Raw genomic sequence first — 17,619 nt, forward strand, 5'->3', positions numbered from 1 at the left:
GGGCTGACGCTTTCTCTATAGTTGGCAAAATGCTTGCAGAGGAGACCCTGGACCCGGCCGCACAGACTCCAGCGCGCTCCCTAGCCGGCTGTGTCCTTGGCGGTGATGGGGAGCGGGGGGGGGGGGGGGGGGGGGGGGGGGGGGGGGGGGGGGGAGGGGCCTGTGTGGCGCCCAGTCCCAGAGGAGCCACGGGTCGCTGGCCGCCTGCCACCTGCTGACTCAGACCTGAGCCCGCCCTCCCACGTGGCTGGGCAGCATTCTGTGCGCTCTGGCGAAGGCCGTCGGGAGGGCCACGTCATGAGATCCTCTAAGTCGTGTCGGGCGTTAACGTTCATTCCCGTGAAAAGGTTGAGTTTACTCCGCTTTACGGCTCAGAGAGGGAGACCCGGCGTCAAGGTTGTAGAGCTCGGTTATCATCAGGGTCTCGTGTTGGTGGTGGTTCTGGGAGTCCCTGCCACCGCGTGCCCTGAGTGCCAGGGGCCTGTCCCTTGTCCTCCCCGGCCCACACAGCCCGAGCCGAGTGCTGCTGGGCCCCGAGGGCCACCCGCGCTGAGCCTGACGATATGCCAGTTTCTATTTTGTCACGCTCTGGGGAGAAGAAGCCTGTTCGTCCCCGCTTGTGGCCCCTGCTCTGCTAAGCGGCGGCAGACCTCCTCCCTGTCCTGTTTTCTCATTTTCCTCGGACCCCGCAGCAGATCCTGGGAGACCTACGCGTGAACGTCAGGCTGTTTGATGTGTCAGGCTTCCAGCCTGGGGTGACAGCCTCCCTGCTCCCGGCGCCGTGCTCAGATTAGGCCCGGGGCCCCTAAACTCCACGGTCGTGACTCTTGTCATTTGTCATCTGGAAGTGACAAGAGTGCTTCTTGTTGAGCCTCTGGCTGGTGCTCTCAAGATCCCCGGCCTTCTGTGACAGAAGTCATCCCCTGGGGGTGACAGAGGCCTGTGCTTATGGGACAGAAGGCTCCATGTCGGGGGGCACTGTGTCTGGGGACCAGCTGGGGCCCTGGCTGGGCTCCTGCTCCCCCAGCCCTCCTGCCTTCTCTCTCTCCTCTCCCCCCACCCCCTCCCCTCCCCCACCGGTGCTCTCAGGGACTTTGGCGAGATGTCCGTGAGACTCAGTCCCCGGGTGGGCGCAGAGGCATCGCGGCCTGGCCCTCCCCCAGGGTGCTTATGTGGAGGGGCCGGACGAGGAGAGGGCACAGTAGGTGAGTGCTCCCAGCGACCAGGGAGGGTGGATGGGGCCCTGCTGTGCCCTCTGTGCACCTGTCTCCTCACGCGTTTTTATCCCCGCCCCATCGTAGCCAGAGCTGCTGAGGGCAGGTACCAGCGTGCGGCGACACCTGACCCCTTCGTCCCTGTAACTCAGACGCACAGCAGTCCGCACGCAGGAGACGGGCTCTCTCTGAGCTGCGAGTCCGAGACCCTTTTGCTCTGGGTTCTTCTGATGGCTTGCGTTGCAGATTCGAACCTTGGTGCCTCTCTTTTTAAATATCCTAAAGCCTCAGGAAGTTAAAGGCCCGTAAAGCACAGGTCCACACCGGGTCAGCTGTTCTGAAGGCTGCAGGCGGCTTGCCGCCAGCCCCGGGGTGACGGGAGTCCCTTGGGGAAGCCACTCCCGCGACTTGGGCCTCGTGTGATGTCTCTGCTGGTAGGTGTGGCACCTTGGGACTGATTCGGGAACAAAACCCCACCCGCACGCCCACCACCCCAGAGGAGAGGAGAGAGACCCGCCCCGACAGCTCTCTGCCTCTCTTTTCTGCCGTTTTTCTGTACTAGGAGGGGACTCAGAGACCCCGGACAGCACGGGGCGGGTCCTGCCAGGCCCTCCGAGGCCCTTTCGGGCTCTGGCGGGTATGTTTCCCCGGTGAATGGCCAGCTCGGGCGGCAGATATGGAGGGCAGGGGGCCCAGAGAAGACGGAGCCTGAGGCCAGGCCTCTGGGCACCAGGCTCCGGGCGCTTCCTGGCACCCGGCGAGAGCTGGATTCCGGAAGCAGATGGAAGGGGGTGTGCAGCCTGCTCTCCTCGGTATGAAGACCAGGACCGCAGTAAGTCCTCACGAGGACGTCCGTCTTGGTCAGCTCGAGCTGCTGTAATGAAGTACCGTGGGCGGGGCGGGGGGGAGGTTATAAACAGTGGGAACGGGTTCCCCACACTTGGGGAGACTGGACGTCTGAGACCAGGGACCAGCGGGGCTGGGCTCGGGTGAGAGCCGTCTGGCAGATTGTGGACGGCTGCTTTCTCGCCGGACCCTCGCGTGGAGGAGGTGGCGACAGGACGGGGCGGGGAGTAGGGGACTCCGTTTCACTGTAGTTACCTGCTGACGTCCCCGTCTCTGCTTACAGTCGCGTTAGGGGTTGGGGCTTCAACACGGGAACTTGGGGCGGGGGCGGGGGGGACACAACTCTGTCCGTAGCACGGAGTCTGTGGTGGCTCCCCCGCGGGTCCTTCGGCCTCAGGCTACCTATAAAGGTCGCCCTGCCCCCTACATCAAGGGACGGCACGCTTTCTATAAAGGGCCCCACAAGGTCTGTGTGGGACGGCCCCACCCTGCCGTCGGAGTGCCCGCACAGACGTGGCCGCGGCCGCGTGCCCGGAAAACTTTATTCACGCACAGGTGGGGGGCTGCGTTTGCCCACCCTCGACTTAAGGGACACACCTGCCCAATAAAGAGATTTAGGAAACTAAGCAGCTTGGTCGGCGGGTCTTTGGGCCCCACGGTTGAAAGGGCCCCGGTAGGTGTTTGACGAACGTCCTTGGCTTGTTCTGAAGATTTTTGGTCGTGATGGCGGCTTCCGTGTACTTGGGATTGCGCGTAGCGTGACTCTTGAGATGACGGATCTCTCCTGAGGATGGTTCTGCCACTTAAATGGTGTCCTGGCCCAACGGGTGGACCTATCTCGTTGCCCAGGACTGTTGACCAGCCTGCTTACAGTTCTGGAGTCGAGCCCGGCTCTGTCTGGATTTCTCACTTCCTTGGGTGAGATCCCTCGGGGTAGGGGGCGGGGCTGGCGGCTGCTGTCCCCACCAGCCTGGCCTTGGTCGGGGCAGGCTGGGCAGGCCTGTTCTCGGAGGGGTTCTGGTTTCGCGGGGGCGGGGGGGGGGTACTGTTTCTCCTCTGCTGTCGTTTCGCAGCACGCGTTTTGCCTGTGTTGCGGGAGGGCCACCGCATGTACCGCGTGAATTAGCTACAACCCGGCTCTGGGAGGCAGGCTGTCGGGCCCCTCTCGATGTGAGGCGTCGTCAGGGAACCAGGTTCCGCCCGCGGGTATGGGCGGTGTCCACCCTGCCCCAGCCCACACTGTGCCTCTTGGCTGCCCGCGGGCCGATGGAGGGTATGAGGGCACAGGCCGAAGCCACGGGTGCCGGGCCCAGCGCGGGGCAGGGAGCCCAGGATCGGGACGAGGCGCGGCAGCCTGCGCGTGGACGGGAGGCCGACCCCAAGGCAGGCAGGTCCAGGGTGGGGACCTGCAGGTCAGGCAGCTGTCTGGGAACAGACCGTTGGTGGAGGCTGGCAGCGGGGGGGACCCCGTGCCACAGTGAGCCTCTCCCCGCCTCCCCCACCCCAATTCCCGCCTCTTGCCTTCGCTTCCTCCTCGGATCCCAGATGGCCCCGCCTGGCACTGATGCAATCCCCAGCCACCCTGCCTTGGCTGATTAGGGCAGGACAGGTGCCACTCAGCGTGCTAGTGACTGAGCCCCGCTCCGCGCAGAGCCCCTCCACGCCCGGTTCTGGGGGCTGAGGGCTGTGGGCCCTGACCGTGGTACGGGAGGCCCTGGGGCGGAGGGCTTGGACCCGGAGGGGGCCCCTCAGACCTCCTCCCCCGCATCGGCGCCCCATTTCTCATCGGAAACTAACGACACGGCCAGCCCGTGACAGCCGTGTGACAGCAAACACGCTCTCTCTGTCGCCAGCGCCGACGGGGGGCCGCTAACTTGGGGAGCTGATGCGAGAGCAGCAGAGACCGTCTGCTTGAGTGACTCCAGCAGATCCTTGAAAACGCGTGTCCCAGAGGGTTTGGGGGAGGGATGGGGGCCGGAGGGGGAGAACGAAAACGAATAGGGCCGTTTGCTCCGGGCCTCCCGCCCCGGGCCCTGCTCAGAGGCTGCCCGAAGCTCCTGCCCCAGCCCCCTCCCGGTCACCCCGGCAACGCCGAGCCTCTGCGCGTGCTCCCCGCTGGCCACAACGAAACAGCGGTGTATGATGGTCCCACGGGGGCCGTTGGGGGGCTGGCACGTTCAGCCCCAGGAAGTCGCTTGTGAGGAAGAGCTGAGGTCCCTTCGTTGGCCTTAGCAGCCTTGTCTCCCCGTGTGGTGGGCCGACGGGAGCCCGTGGGTCCGTGGCACCTGCTCCCGAGCCCGGCTGTTCCGCCGGGGAGGTGACGTGGCCGTGTCCTGAATCCCAGCGGCTGTCATCCCCTCCCTGGGTCCCGCTGCTTGCTCCCCGGATGCCCGTCTGCTCCGCTCTCCGCCCCCGCCGGTGACCAGCCCCACCGTGGCCAGAAGCGGGCCGGACTCCAGGCCGCCAGGCAGTGCTCCGTGGAGCACATCCACGTGTCCCCCTCCGTGCTGCACACAGGTGCCTTTTCTAATTACTTAAGGAGAAGCGATTGCAAAGCCACTCGATACAAATCCCTTAAGCTGCTGTTGATGGTGACTCTGGGGAGGCTGCGGCCGGGCCAGGAATCTGAAACACGGGCACCATCTGTGCTCCCGCCACTGCGAAGCCAAATTATACCGCCAGCCCTTCTCTCCTGCACAATTTTTCATTAAACGAATTGCGTTTGCTGGGAATCGCTTGTCCACAAATGGTCCCTCCTGCTCACCGTGGCGAGGTTATCGCTGTCCCCGAGTCCGAGCTCCCGGTTCCAGCCCCGGGAGGAGTGGGGGGTGGGGCCTGGGTCCGCAGGAGATTCCTCTGGAAGTTTCCCGGAGCCCCTTCTGCAGCCCCACGGCGCCCACCTCAGATCAGGGGTCCTCCACGTTCCCTGCTTCCGGGGCAGATCGAGGACCCTTGGAAGGGGAGGCAGTTAGCTCTCTTCCTTCTCGCCGTCGTTTCCGTTGAGAAGGCGGCGGTGACGGCGACACGGTTGTAAAGGGAGGGCGAGACGTTGTTTAAAATGGAAACAGAGGGGCGCCTGGGTGGCGCAGTCGGTTAAGCGTCCGACTTCAGCCAGGTCACGATCTTGCCGTCCGTGAGTTCGAGCCCCGCGTCAGGCTCTGGGCTGATGGCTCGGAGCCTGGAGCCTGTTTCCGATTCTGCGTCTCCCTCTCTCTCTGCCCCTCCCCCATTCATGCTCTGTCTCTCTCTGTCCCAAAATAAATAAATGTTGAAAAAAAAATGGTAATAGGTTTTAAGCCACAGTTTCAGAAACGGGCTTCTCCTAAGCCCGTTCATTTGACAGGGGGGCAGAAAGGGGCAGGAGTTCAGAGTCCGAGCCACAGGGGCTGCGGTGGATGTGCAGGTGTCCCTGGGCACGTATGTCCCCGAAGGGTGGCTGCAAGTGCAGCACCCCAGGGTCACGTCCCCCCCCACTCCCCGAGATGCCCTAGGCTGCCTGCTGCGGGGGCTGGTTCATCTTCAGAGTCTAGACCAGCGGGCCGCACACCAGGACCTGTGCCACACCCGGCCCTTCGCCTGTTTTCCTAAATCAAGTTTCATTGGTGTGAAGCCACCTCTGTTCACTTACGTGCTCGTCTGTGACGCTCCTGAGCTCCAGCAGCAGAGTTGAGAGGTTGTGGCGGAGACGGGGCAGTCCACAAAGCTGAAGATGCTCGCTGCCTGGCCCTCTGCCAGCTCTGCCCTAGACCAGTGTCCCCTCCGTTTCTCTCCCTTGTGGCGGTAGGATGATTTTCCAGCCCCGTCTCGGTCTCATCCCGCAGGTAAGTAGGAGACCAGGGCTGCCTGGGTTCCTCCTCTGCTGACTGAGGAGGGTCATTGGCTCACTGGGCAGAGCCCAGCTTCCAGAATCTTCGGCTGGCTTTTCTGGCCAGTGACTCCCCGAGGTGTTAAGTGTCCCCGGGACACCTGCGTGCCTCCCGCACAGTGCCCAGCCCCGGGGCTTATGCTGTGACCTGGAGGAGAGGCTCCAGGAACATGTGGCCTGTGGGAGTCGTTCAGGGCCCAAGAGGGACGGGTCTAGACAGCAGAGGAGGGGGCAAAAGGGACACCATTTCAGCCTGTCTTTGCCACACTCGTTTGCCCCAGCGCTCGAAGCTCCCAGACACAAAGGGCCCTCCGGCCCAGGCAGCGTTCCTCCAGGCCGCCCGGCACACCGTGCCAGCCCCCTTTCTCAGCCGGTGCTCTGTGTCCGAGTTCTCGCCACCCCGGGGCCGGCTGCTGAGCCTCCGGGTCCTGGCTTCCTCTCCCCAAACCCACGAGGCAGGGATCGGGACCGGCCTGTGTGCGTCCTTGGGCACCCTGTACCTGCTCGGAACCACTCGTGTTTCCTTTTTCGCTCTCGGCCTTTTGGGGCTGACAGCTCTTCCCTCTTCCTTCCTAACCTTTGGAGTTGCTGCTGTTAGGAAGCATTTCTTGTGCATTTTTACCCACTTGGGGGCTCGTGTGTCCGACAGGAGGGAGATTTTGCTTAAAGCCGACACCTGGGCGGCCGGAAAGTAGACCCCTGTGGCCTCGGGCTCCTTAGCTGCGTCTCTACGCCTCCTGACCCCGAGGTCCCCACAAAGGGTCTGCTGTCCTGTCCCTGGACCGTGTGCTGGGCGGTGGCTGTGACCCCGCGGGGGCGGGCCAGGGGCTCGCACTGGAGGGCACGGCTTCCGCCCGGGACAGAAAGGTACCATCTCGTGTCTGAAGGTAGCAGTTCTAGAGAGGAGAGGGCCCAGGCCGTTGTCACCCGCCTTTGTTCAGCTCGCTGGCCACGGGCTCAGCGGGTCTCCCCTCCCCGCCCCCCAACAGTGCACGTGCCGGAAGGACATGGTCAAGATCTCCATGGACGTCTTCGTGCGCATCCTGCAGCCAGAGCGGTACGAGCTGTGGAAGCAAGGCAAGGACCTCACGGTGCTGGACCACACCCGGCCCACAGCGCTGAGCAGCCCCGAGCTGAGCACCTGGAGCGCCTCCCGGGCCTCACTCAAGGCCAAGCTCCTGCGCAGGTGAGTCACCCGGCGGCCCGAGCCGCTGCACCTGCCTGGCTCGGGTGATGACCGTAAGTGACTCCCACTCTCACTCTTTACTGGGCTGCTGGCCGCAGGCTGTCCCTGACCTCCCTTCTCCCCTCCTCCCTCCCTCCTCCCCTCCTCCCTCCCTCCTCCCCTCCTCCCTCCCTTCTGCCCTCCTCCCTTCCTCTCCTCCCCTCCTCTGTCCTCCCCTCCTCCTCCCCTCCCTCCTCCCCTCCTCCTCCCCTCCCTCCTCCCCACCTCCTCCCCTCCTCCCCACCTCCTCCCCTCCTCCCTCCCTTCTCCCCTCCTCCCTCCCTTCTCCCCTCCTCCTCCCCCCTCCCCACTCCCCTCTTCTCCCCCTCTTCCCCATCTCCCCCTTTCTCCCCCACCTCCTCCCTCCTTTCCTTTTCCTTCCAACCCCCCTCTTGCCCTCCTCCTGTTTCTTCTCCAGGTGTTTCTCTGGCCTCCACTTCCCCCAAACACAGGCGATGGGCCTTGGGGCAGGTGGCGTCAGTGTGGTCAGGGTCTCAGGTTCCCTCCAGCCCCTCGTTCTCCAGCTCCCGGGAGGCCAGCCCTTTGGCCCTTGGGCCGCACAGTTTCCTCTCTGGGAGGATGCGTGCGGTCACTCTCCTGACAATCCTGGGCGCGAGAGCCCTGTTTCTGCGTGTGGGCGCTGCACGGGTCCCTTCTCGGCAGCTAGCGTGGCTGGGCTTTTTGCGTCTGTGGGTGCTCATTTGGCACTTGCCAAAACGTGCTGTTTGGATTCGCGATGACAGCAGTGACTGCAGAGTTCTTTGCACCCCTTTTGGGCTCAGAGGGCCCCCCTCTACCGCGTGGACCCTTCCAGGACAGGGTAGTCGCTGCCCGGCCCGTTGCCTGGCATCGGGTGGGGGAGGACAGGACAAGACGACTGCGCCCTCCTGGTGTGTCGCCGAGGCCGTAGGGGCGCGGGGGGCAGGTGTGGGCTGAGGTGGAAATCAGCGTGGTGCCAGGAACCAGAGACAGCCGGCCGCAGGGCCCGGCAGCGGCCTGGTGCCCAGAACGTCGGTCCGTTTGCTTTCTGTGGGAGCACCCGGGCTCCCCGGGTCTGAGTGCTCACAGACAGCCTTCCGCCGGATTCCTTCTTGGTGCCCGTGGACCAGTCAGCAAATGCTTGCTGGGCCCCCGGCTGTGAGCCGGGACCTCGCGGTGAAGGGCCAGCCGGTCTCTCGGGGCCACTCGACTCCACGAAAGCCGCTGTAGAAGATAGACACTCGATACACAGGCGAGCCTGATGTGTCGGGGAAAGCTTTATCCACGGACGCTGAGGTTGGAATTTCGTATCATTTTCACCTGCCACAAAGTATCATATCACCGTGCTCTGAACTTGCTTCACCCTCAGCGGCACCAAACTAGGGGGCTGGCGGATCTGTGCCTCGAGCAAGGCTTTTCCAGTGCAGCCACTTGGTCCCTTCTGGCTTGATCTTGACCTGGCTGGCAGCGGACTGTGTCTCCCTGGGGCCTGGCCGCTGAGGGCCCGGGAGGCTGGGCCACATCCTTCCTTGGGGGAGCCCCATCGCTGGCACTCCCACACACTGTGGGGACGTCCTGGGAACTATTTCTGGGGAAAACCATCCTGGCCGGGTGGCCGTGCCGGTCCACAACCTGCCCCCGACCGGGCTGTCCTTGTTTCCACGTGTCCGTCTGTGAAACCGCGAATCTTGGGCAGACTCAGCCTCCCTGCGTGTCTCCCCCACCCCGGGGCCCCTCTCTCTGAGAAAGTTCCGGCAGCTCCTGACAGCCCTTGTGAAGGTGAGTCTCCCTTTTCCGATTTCTTTTGTTGTCCGTCCTTTTGATTTCCGGCCGACCGTCAGCCTCTCCCCACTCTCCGCGTTCTTTGCCAAGAGCAGCTTCTTGCTGAGGCCGCCCCCCAGGCCAGACGTGCATTTGCATAATGGCTGATTGATTGTGGCTCCGGCTAATTGGTCAACAGAACGGATTGCCGGCAAAGAGGCAGCGCGGCCAGGAACGGAGTGGCATCAGAGGCTGTCGGAAGAGCCTGCCCGGGACGAGGGACCACGGGCTGCCAGCCCAGAACCTTCCGTGCCAGAGGAAGTGCCCTGCAGCCCCGCTGCCTCGGCCGCCGCCTCACCCTCCTGGCCCCCGTGTCGGCCCCCGTGTCGTGTTGTGCCCACACTGTTCCTTTCTGGAGTGTTCCTGCCTTGCGCCTCTCCCTTCCTCGCTGCCGACCGGACCCGGGGAGCTGTTTTACTCCTGCAGGGAGACTGAGTAACAGATCAGTCGTGATCCCAAGGGTATAGTTGTCTTTAAAGCCTTTAAACATGGAAAACACAGCTGATCCCCTTCTCTTTCTTCAAAGTCACTGGTTGAGGGGGCCGTTCTCCAGAAAGGCTGACTGGGGACCCAAGGCCAAGCTGGATGTCGCTGTGCTCGGCCCGAGTTCAGTGACACTTAGAGTCCCGTGTGACTCTCTCCCGGCCACTGGTGCCCTGTCCCGACCCGCTGTGCCGGCCCCCCTGAGCCCCAGCTGGGATGGCACCCCCTGAACACCCTCCGGCCCAAGCCAGGGGCGATGCCAGCCCTGTCCCCACAGCGGAGCCCCTCCCCTTAACACTGGGGACTCTGGGGGCCAGGTCAGTCTCTGGGGAGGACACATCCTGAGGTTAAGGAGCACCCCCGACCCAGCAGCACCCCCGGTTGTGACAACCACAGGTGCCCCCAGACACCATCTGGGGCCCCTGCCCAAGGGTGTGGTGCGGGGGGGGCCCCTCTCCTGCCCGCTGCCCCCTCCATCCCGCGAGTGCCCACGCGGCCTCTCCGCCTTCTCTGGCACCTGCAGCTTGTCCGTGGTCCTTGCTCAGACCGGCTCAGCCGGGCCGCCGCCCCCTAGGGCTTTGGCCTTCCGGGTAGCACCCCCACACCGCACCCCAGATGTCGTCTCCAGGCAGAAGCCAGGTGTTGGCCTCTCCGGGAGAGTGATGTGGGCCTCTCTTGTCGCCCTCCTGTGGGTTAATCTTCCACACCAAACTCTGGTCGTGTGAGTTCACCCCGCCCGGTGACACACGCCACGAACCGTGACCTCCCTGCCCCTTGCTGGAAGGCCCCCTCCCCCGGTCCCTGAGCACCGGGAGGACCCTTGCCTGGGCGCCTCAGGCCCCCGTGGAGCCTGGCGCTGAGCCCGGGCCGGCGTCTCCGTGTTCTTCCTCCTCCCGTTCCGAGCGAGCGGTCCCCCTGCGGGTGCACACGCTGCCTTCTCCTCTCGGCCCCTTGTCACTTCTGACGAGCGCTTCCGGAAGCGCTCTGCACCAACCACGTGTTCCAGGAGGCGTGTGATACGCACCTTCCCCGCAGCGCGGTTAGTTTCGTGAAGGTGAGGTCCTTTAGGTGCCGCGGGCCTGCCTGTCCCTGGGGGCGTGGAGTGCTGGAGGGAAAGGAGGAGGGTGTCTTGGGGCCACAGGCGGTGGGAGAAGGACCTTCGGCTCTGTGCCCGGACGCAGCGGCCGTGCTGGCCCCGGGGGCCTCGCCGTGGCCTGAGGGTCCTCTGTGGAAGTAGAGACCCCGGGCGGCGGCCGGTCCTGTGAGAGCTGGCGCCTTGGGTGCTCTGGGCCCCTCTGTGTCTGTTGACCGGACCAGGAGCCCTTCCCCCGGCCTGCTGCACGGCCCGGGGTCCAGAAGGAGACCCCACCCCGCCTCTCCTGCCATCAGCGATCCCAAGAACCTGCTTCCGCGTTGAAAGTATTAGTGTGGGTGTTTGAACTCGGTCCCAGTAATTAGTTCGTAGGAACCCACGTCAGGGACGCCCAGTCAGGCCTGGCCGGTAAATTCGTGTTCTCCTCCACCCTCTCCTGAAACCACCGCCGGGAGCCCAGAGGAGTGACCAAGAACGGCAGAGGGAGGGCGGCTGCTGAGCAGTGCCCACAGACTTTGGCAGGAAGGAAAGGGCGGGCAAGCGGGCCCGCCTTCGTGGCGCTCTCCGGAAAGGCCGGGGAGACACGCCGGGGGCTCCGGTGGGCTGGAGGCCGAGTGCGAGGCGTCGCGGGGCTCGGGTTGAGATTCGGCAGAAGGCGGCGTGCGAGTCGGCTTCTCCAGCGAGAGACAAGAGCGGTGAGCCGCCAGCCACCTGACCCTCCCGGGCACGACTGCAGGCAAGGAGGAGCCCGCAGCTCGGGCAGACCTGGCTCCAGGCGGGCCGACGGAGAGGTGAGCCGGGAGTCGGCCTGAGGAGTCTCCCAGAGCCGAGGGGCCGAGCAGAGGACAGGGGGCATCGGACAGCAGAGGCTCCCTGAGCAGCTCCGGCCTCTGCCAGGAGCTTTGGGCAGAGAGAAAAGAACATTGCCTGGCACCCAAGCGCTGCGTTCTCAGAGTTCCAAGTCGGGCACAGAGGACGAGAATGACCCACGCTATGCACACGTCACTATGCAGCTTCACAGCTCTGGGTTAAAGAGAAGATCCCAGAAGCTTCTGGAAGGAACGGCCAGGCCCACGTAAAGAACAAGAGACCCTAGAGACATTGGACTTTGCACCCATGATGCTACGAGCCAACACACGAAGGAACAAGGCCTTCAGAAATCGGAAGGGAAACCATTTCCAACCGGAAAGTACGAACCCAGCCGGGGCGCCCGGGTGGCTCAGTGGGTTGAGTGTGCAACTCTTGATACCGGCTCAGGTCATGATGTCGCGGTTCGTGATCTCAAGCCCCACGTCGGGCGCCGCGCTGCCAGTGAGGAGCCTGCTTGGGATTCTCTCCCTGCCCCTCCCCTACTCGCGCTTTCTCTCAAAAAACAAAACAGAACCTAGCAAAATTACCAACTCAATGTGCAAGGGGATAAAGATCTTTCTAGATCTCTAAAGCCTCAATTTCCCTTCCTTACTGAGGAAGCTCCTGGAGGATATACTCCAACTAAACAAGGGCATCAACCAAGAAGTTCGTCAGATCGAAGGACCTGGATCCCACCCAGGCAAGTCCAAGGCAGTCTCAAGGGGACAGGCCCCCAGGTGTCACCGAGGAGTGTGGGACACCCTGCGTCAGAGGCCGCACCAGGAGCTTGGGGGTCGCCTGGAAAGCCAAGCATCTGAGACGGGCCGATGACCGACTCTAGGAGGGGCGGGCAAGGAACACACGGCAGGCAGCTGCGTCGCTCGTGGATGGACGCTGTCTACAGAGTCAGAAAGACGGAAGGAAGGCTTTCCGCCACGTGGCACGTGGCGGCAGGATGGCCACACCCCGCGTGACTGCTGGCAGGCGGCGTGGCCGTGCAGGCGGCGGTAGGGGAGAAACCGCCACAAGCAGGGAAGGCGGCCCATCTGGGGATCCGGCCCGGGGGGCGCTGCGACGGCCGCACTGCGTGACTCGGAAGTGCCCGGTGGCCCCGCCCGGCTGCCACCAGTTCTCCCAGCTGACGTTTTCACAAAGCAGGGCTGTCTTTGCGCGCTGACCTTCAGCTCGCTTTTCCTAGTCCGCCGCAGAGGGTGGCCTCCTGCCTCTGCCCGTCCGCCTGGTGCCACCCGTCCCGGGGGTCTCCACACTAGCCAAGGCCCGGTGGTGCTTGGGGGGCTGGGGGCGCCCAGGGCTCTGAGTCCAGGATGCTCTGGGGGCCCAGGAAGGTCTAGGCTCCCTGGCACAGACAGGACCACCCCCCGGCCCGCCCTGGGAGTGGCCTCTGGTTCCGGGGTCGGGTGGGGGGTGGGCAGGAGAGGAGCCGAGGAGCCGGGCAGCTGCAGGAAACCGAGGCCAGGTGAGTTGACAGCGGCGCCACCCGGGGCCAGCGTGGGGCTTCGCCTGTGGGCCCCCTGCCCTGCGGCGTCCTCAGGCCTGGAGAGATGCCCCTCCTCCGGTGGCAGCTGGTGACAAGAGCCAGCTGGGCCGTGCTGCTGTCCTGGGGCTTGGGCCCGCCTCTCCCAGAGTCGCTCCGCCCGGAGGCCCCAGGGGCTCTGTGGTGGTAGAGTGCGTCCCCCCCCCCCCCCCCGCCCCCGGCCCCCTGGCTCCCGCGCCCCCTCCTGCCTGGCTCCTTGCCCGCGTGTCCTCCCGCCCACCCCACCCCGCACCCCCCGCAGCGCCCCGTGCACGCCATGATGTGTGTGATGCCATGCCTCCGCCCATGACGCTCCCTCCCCCGGAATGCTCCCCGCTCCCCGCCTTTGGTCATCGGAGTGGCTCATGTGCGAACATCACCCGGGGCCTGTCAGCCTGGCATCGCCTGGGGCTCTCGAGCGAGGCAGCCGAGCAGTGGGAAGGACCAGGGCAGTCAGCATTAGGGGACAGTCAGGAGAGGCCCCCCCCCGCCGGCCGCAGGCGCGGGGCGAGGTGGCGAGGCAGCTGTCAGGAGCCCGTGTCCTGGGACAGCGGGGCGGTGGTGGGCACCCCCTGGGTGGGAGGTGGGGGTCCTGGCATCGGGAGCCCTCAAGGCTTCCCCAGGCCCCCTCCCGGCCCCAGTTAGGTAGCCCTGCTTTGCTGGGTGACCTTTTGATCCTTGGAGGTGTGACCGCTACAGGGATCCCCCCCCCATAGGACCCCGTGTCCAAACCAACCTCACTGGGGCCAGACCAAGAGCCCCTGGGGGACGGGAAGCCGCAGCCATAGCCTCCCGTCGGCATTGCTGACACTGAGAGGGAAGAAAGGCTCGGAGGCGATGAGGCCTTGAGTCTGAGACCCCGTAGGGCCGTCCCCTCAACCCCTGCAGGACGCCGGTGGCCCGCCCAGCGCGGGCTTCTCCACGCCCCAGCCTCTGCCTCTGCTCCTGGGCCCGTCACACGCCTTGGTGTCAGCCTAAAAGCCACTTCTCTCCCCTCCTTGCAAAGTCCCCAGAGCCGGACAGGGAGGCCCTGGCCTCTGACGTGGTGGCCCACCCACCCTGGTCACGGTCTTTTTTTCCTTTATAACCGATTCTGTCTGGTTTGCACCGAGAAGCCAGAGCTAAGCCTCAGGCGACTTCTCACTCGGGGCCGAGGGCCGCCCCCAGAGAGCTGCGTCCCCGAGCGAGGCTGGGCCCTGCCCCGGAGGCCGGCTGGGGACAGGCGAGCAGGGGCCTCTGCAGCTCCTTTGAGTGAGGGACACAGAGCAGGGGGACGGGGACGGCTGGTGCCCGAAGCCAGGCCCTTAGATGAGGCGTCCGGGGAGTCAGCACAGGTGCTAGAGAAAAACTCCCTGACGTTTACATTCTAGACAAATTAGTCTGAAAGAAAACAGACACTGGAGAAAGACTGAGGAGGACAGAAAGGCCAGTCTAGAAAGGAAGAAAGAGCAGACCAGGAGGCCGGGGCCGCCGTAAGTGCACCTGTCCCTGTGTGCAGGCATCTCCACCCGCCACCCTGCCTCCGCCCCCCCTCACAGCAGCTCTGCCCCAGCCCCCGCCATCCCCCCTCCCGGTCATCAGCACCCGCTCCGCCCCACGTGGTCCCCAGGCCTGTCCCCCTCCACCTCCCCTGCCCCGGCCCCCCACCACACCCCCTTCCCGGTCATCAGCACCCGCTCTGCCCCACAAGGCCCCCCGGGCCTGTCCCCCCACCTGCCCCTGAGCCAGCTCTGCTGGCCCCGTGACGGCCCCTGGGATGCCGTCCGGGGCTCCATTCTGCCAGCTGGGTGGTGGGGCGGCTCAGACGGGGCTCCTCCCTGTCACTTGGCCTTCTGGCTGATGACTGTCCCTCCCCAGGTCCCACCGGAAACGGAGCCAGCCCAAGAAGCCCAAGCCGGAAGACCCCAAGTCCCCAGGGGAGGGGGCCGCCGGGGCCGCCCTCCTGGAGGAGGCTGGCGGCTTGAAGGAGGAGACCTCACAGGAGGCCGACCCCGAGGAGGAAGAGGAGGAGCCCCAGCCGACGCCACCGCAGGGCAGGGAGGCCGAGGCCGCAGAAGGTCAGTTGTGGCCGAGGGTCTCCTTCCTGAGCCTCGGCTGGTGGAAAAGCCAGCATCCGCTGGGCCTGCAGAGTCCCTGCTCTGGAGGGTCCGGTTCAGTTGCCCAGTCGGCAGTGGGGGGGGGGGGGCGGGGGGGTCTCACAGAAACATACACTCAGGGGGGCTCTCCAGCCTCGGTTCGATTCGCGAGGGCCCGACCTCATCACCCCGGCACCTCCGGATGCCATCCCTGGGCACCAGCCGGGGGGACACAGGCACTCGGCCCGTGACGGACGTGTTCTCTGTCCCTCAAGTCAGAGGGCAGCTTGCTGTTTGGCCAGAGGCCAGACACGCGTGCGTGTGCGCAGCAGGTTCGGACCCTCGCCCGGCCGGCTGGCTTCCGACGTGAGGGTGCACCCGGGGCTGTGCTGGGGAGGGGTCCCGGAAACGTGCCCCGTACACCGTCTGAGGCCCTTCCGGCGTGGAGTGGTGACATGTGAGCGCTTTAAAGGTCCCCCACCCCGCTGTGGTCAGTGCTGCTGCTTTGTGGCCGTTTTCGTTCACCTGCTGATGGCTTTCGCTGCCCACCTGTGCGCCCATCGCAGGTGCTCCCCGGGTACGAAGGAAGGGCCGGGCCGGGCTGGATGGCGGACCCCCCTGGGTGGGTGGGGGGGGCACACCTCGGACAGGTGGTGTCCCTCCTGGTGGCTGGCCGTTCGGCCCGTCTCGTACGCTCACCGGGATGCCGCATGGCTCGTGTCAGAGATGACGTGACATCCAAGGGGGCTGCCCCGGGGCGCAGCCTGGGGCCTGGACGAGGGGTTGCTCGGCAGACAGGCCACGGCAGCCCGGCCCCCCCCCCCCCCCCCCCCCCCCCCCGCGCGCACACAGGCTGGTGGTCAGGGCTCCAGTTGGAGAGCACCTGTGTGACTGGAGTTTGTCCGGTGAGGCCATGCTGGAGCATCTCACACATCCTGGCACAGCTTTCGAGGTTCACGGTCCAGGCGGGAGGGGGGGGGGGGTTAGACGGCCCAGAAGGGCGGGGCGAGGACAGGCGTCCCGACTAGAGAGGAGGACGACTTCGCTGCTGTTGGCGTGGGCACGGTCACCTGCACGGAAGCGGGTCGGCGGCTGAGCCGTAGGGCTGGCCAGGCTTTGGGTGAGCCGGAGAGAGGTGATTCTCCAGAAGACGCTGCTTGGGATGACAGCAGCCACCTCGCGTTGGCTCCTTGGAGGAGACCTAGCGGCAAATACGAGACGTTTACCGAAAAGTCAGAGACTGCTTAAAAAACCAGAAGAACCTCCACGTGACCGCAGCGACGTGCGTCCGGAGAGCTCCCCGATGCGACGACACGGTTTCCTCCAAATGCCACGCAGGCTCTCGCGGCCCCTTCAGGGTCCCCGCAGGGTTTCCGGGTGCTCCCCAAGTACAGATGGAGGGAGAGGGGCCGGCAGAGGTCAGGCTGCCCGATCGGACGGGACGGGAGCGAGGACACCCCCTCGGCCGTGCAGGTGGCAGGAGGGAAGGCCACCGCTCCTGGCCCCAGGAGCAACTCCCCGACGTCGCTCGGGTGTCACACACTGCGTCCCGTTTAATTCAAGTTCGGAGAACACGCCGAGCCGGATGGCGCGTTGTGCACGGAGCACGTGAGCCCGCCGACGCTTCCGGGACGAAGCACCCCTGAAGCCAGAAGTCCAAGTTCGAGGTGTGGGCAGAGCCGGCTCCTTCTGAGGCTGTGAGGGAGAGTCTGTTCCGGGCCCCGCCCCGTGGCCGGTGGCCGCCGCCTTCTGGTCCTCCTGCCCTTCTCCCCGTCTCTGTCTCTGTGGGCGCGTCTCTGTCCACGCTTCCCCCTCTTGGAGGAGACTGGTGTTGTGGGATCAGGGCCCCCCCGACGCACCTCATCTCGCGCCATCTGCAGTGACGGTTCCAAGTAAGGCCGCGTTGTGACGTTCCGGGGCCAGCCAGGGCTAGGACCTCACAGCGGGAACGCGGGAGCCGGTTTGGCCCATAACGGGAAGAAAGCAAGGCTGAAGCCAGCGGGGAAACAGAGCACCTGGCTGCCCCAAGGGGCTCCCTGCCGGTGGGCCCCCAGGGTACATGGGTATCACCAGCAGGGGGTCCTCTAGGCCCTGCACCCCCGTCACGCGTGCGCTGTGACCGAACAAACGCTCGTGACTGAGTACCCGTCCCGTGAGAGGTGGCCGGTGGCCGGAGGCTGGGCCGTGTTGGGCAGGTGAAGATTTCTCAGACGTGGGCTCTGGGGTTTGCCTCTGACCCTGGGGGCCGTGGGTCTGCAGGGAGAGTGAGAGGGGAGCCAGGAATACGGCCGGTTTGGGGTTCCGCCCGAGGAGTTGGGAGACTGGGTGGGGTGTCCCTGGCGGGGCTGGCAAGGGCCGGAGCAGTCAGTGGTCTGTCCCCAGCTGGGCGGGCCGCGCTCTGCAGTCTGGGCCTGGGCAGGCGGTGTGGGCCGTCCTCCCAGGGTTGCGCCCTGGGGCGGGCTGGGTTCTGGGCAGAGCACGGCGGGGGGGGGGGGGGGGGGGGCGGGAGGAGACGGAGGTGGGGATTCGGGGCCCCGGGCCCGCCCTCGCTCTGCCTCCGGCTGTCCCCCGTGACTCGTGACTCGGCCCGAGATGCCCCCTTGGTGTGCCTGGGTCCTCACCTACCGTCAGGGCC

General features: G+C 65.4%; 1 protein-coding gene across 10 annotated transcripts in view; it reads left to right on the forward strand.

Annotated features, from left to right (window-relative positions):
* The window catches only part of KDM4B (lysine demethylase 4B), a 133,942-nt gene that overhangs the window by 95,091 nt on the left and 21,232 nt on the right, over positions 1–17,619 (forward strand). For 5 of the 10 annotated variants that reach the window (XR_006298219.1, XM_043586265.1, XM_043586267.1 and 2 more), the window contains 3 exons: positions 6,915–7,111; positions 14,280–14,381; positions 14,767–14,966. Coding sequence is in view for 9 of the 10 variants with exons in the window: in XM_043586265.1 (XP_043442200.1) it covers positions 6,915–7,111; positions 14,280–14,381; positions 14,767–14,966 (499 nt within the window). In the remaining variant the exon portion in view is untranslated. The remainder of the gene's footprint in view (positions 1–6,914; positions 7,112–14,279; positions 14,382–14,766; positions 14,967–17,619) is intronic. The other 5 variants (XM_043586272.1, XM_043586269.1, XM_043586274.1 and 2 more) reach the window with 1 other exon arrangement.

This window comes from Prionailurus bengalensis, chromosome A2 (genome assembly GCF_016509475.1).
Source record: "Prionailurus bengalensis isolate Pbe53 chromosome A2, Fcat_Pben_1.1_paternal_pri, whole genome shotgun sequence".
Lineage (NCBI taxonomy): Eukaryota > Metazoa > Chordata > Mammalia > Carnivora > Felidae > Prionailurus > Prionailurus bengalensis.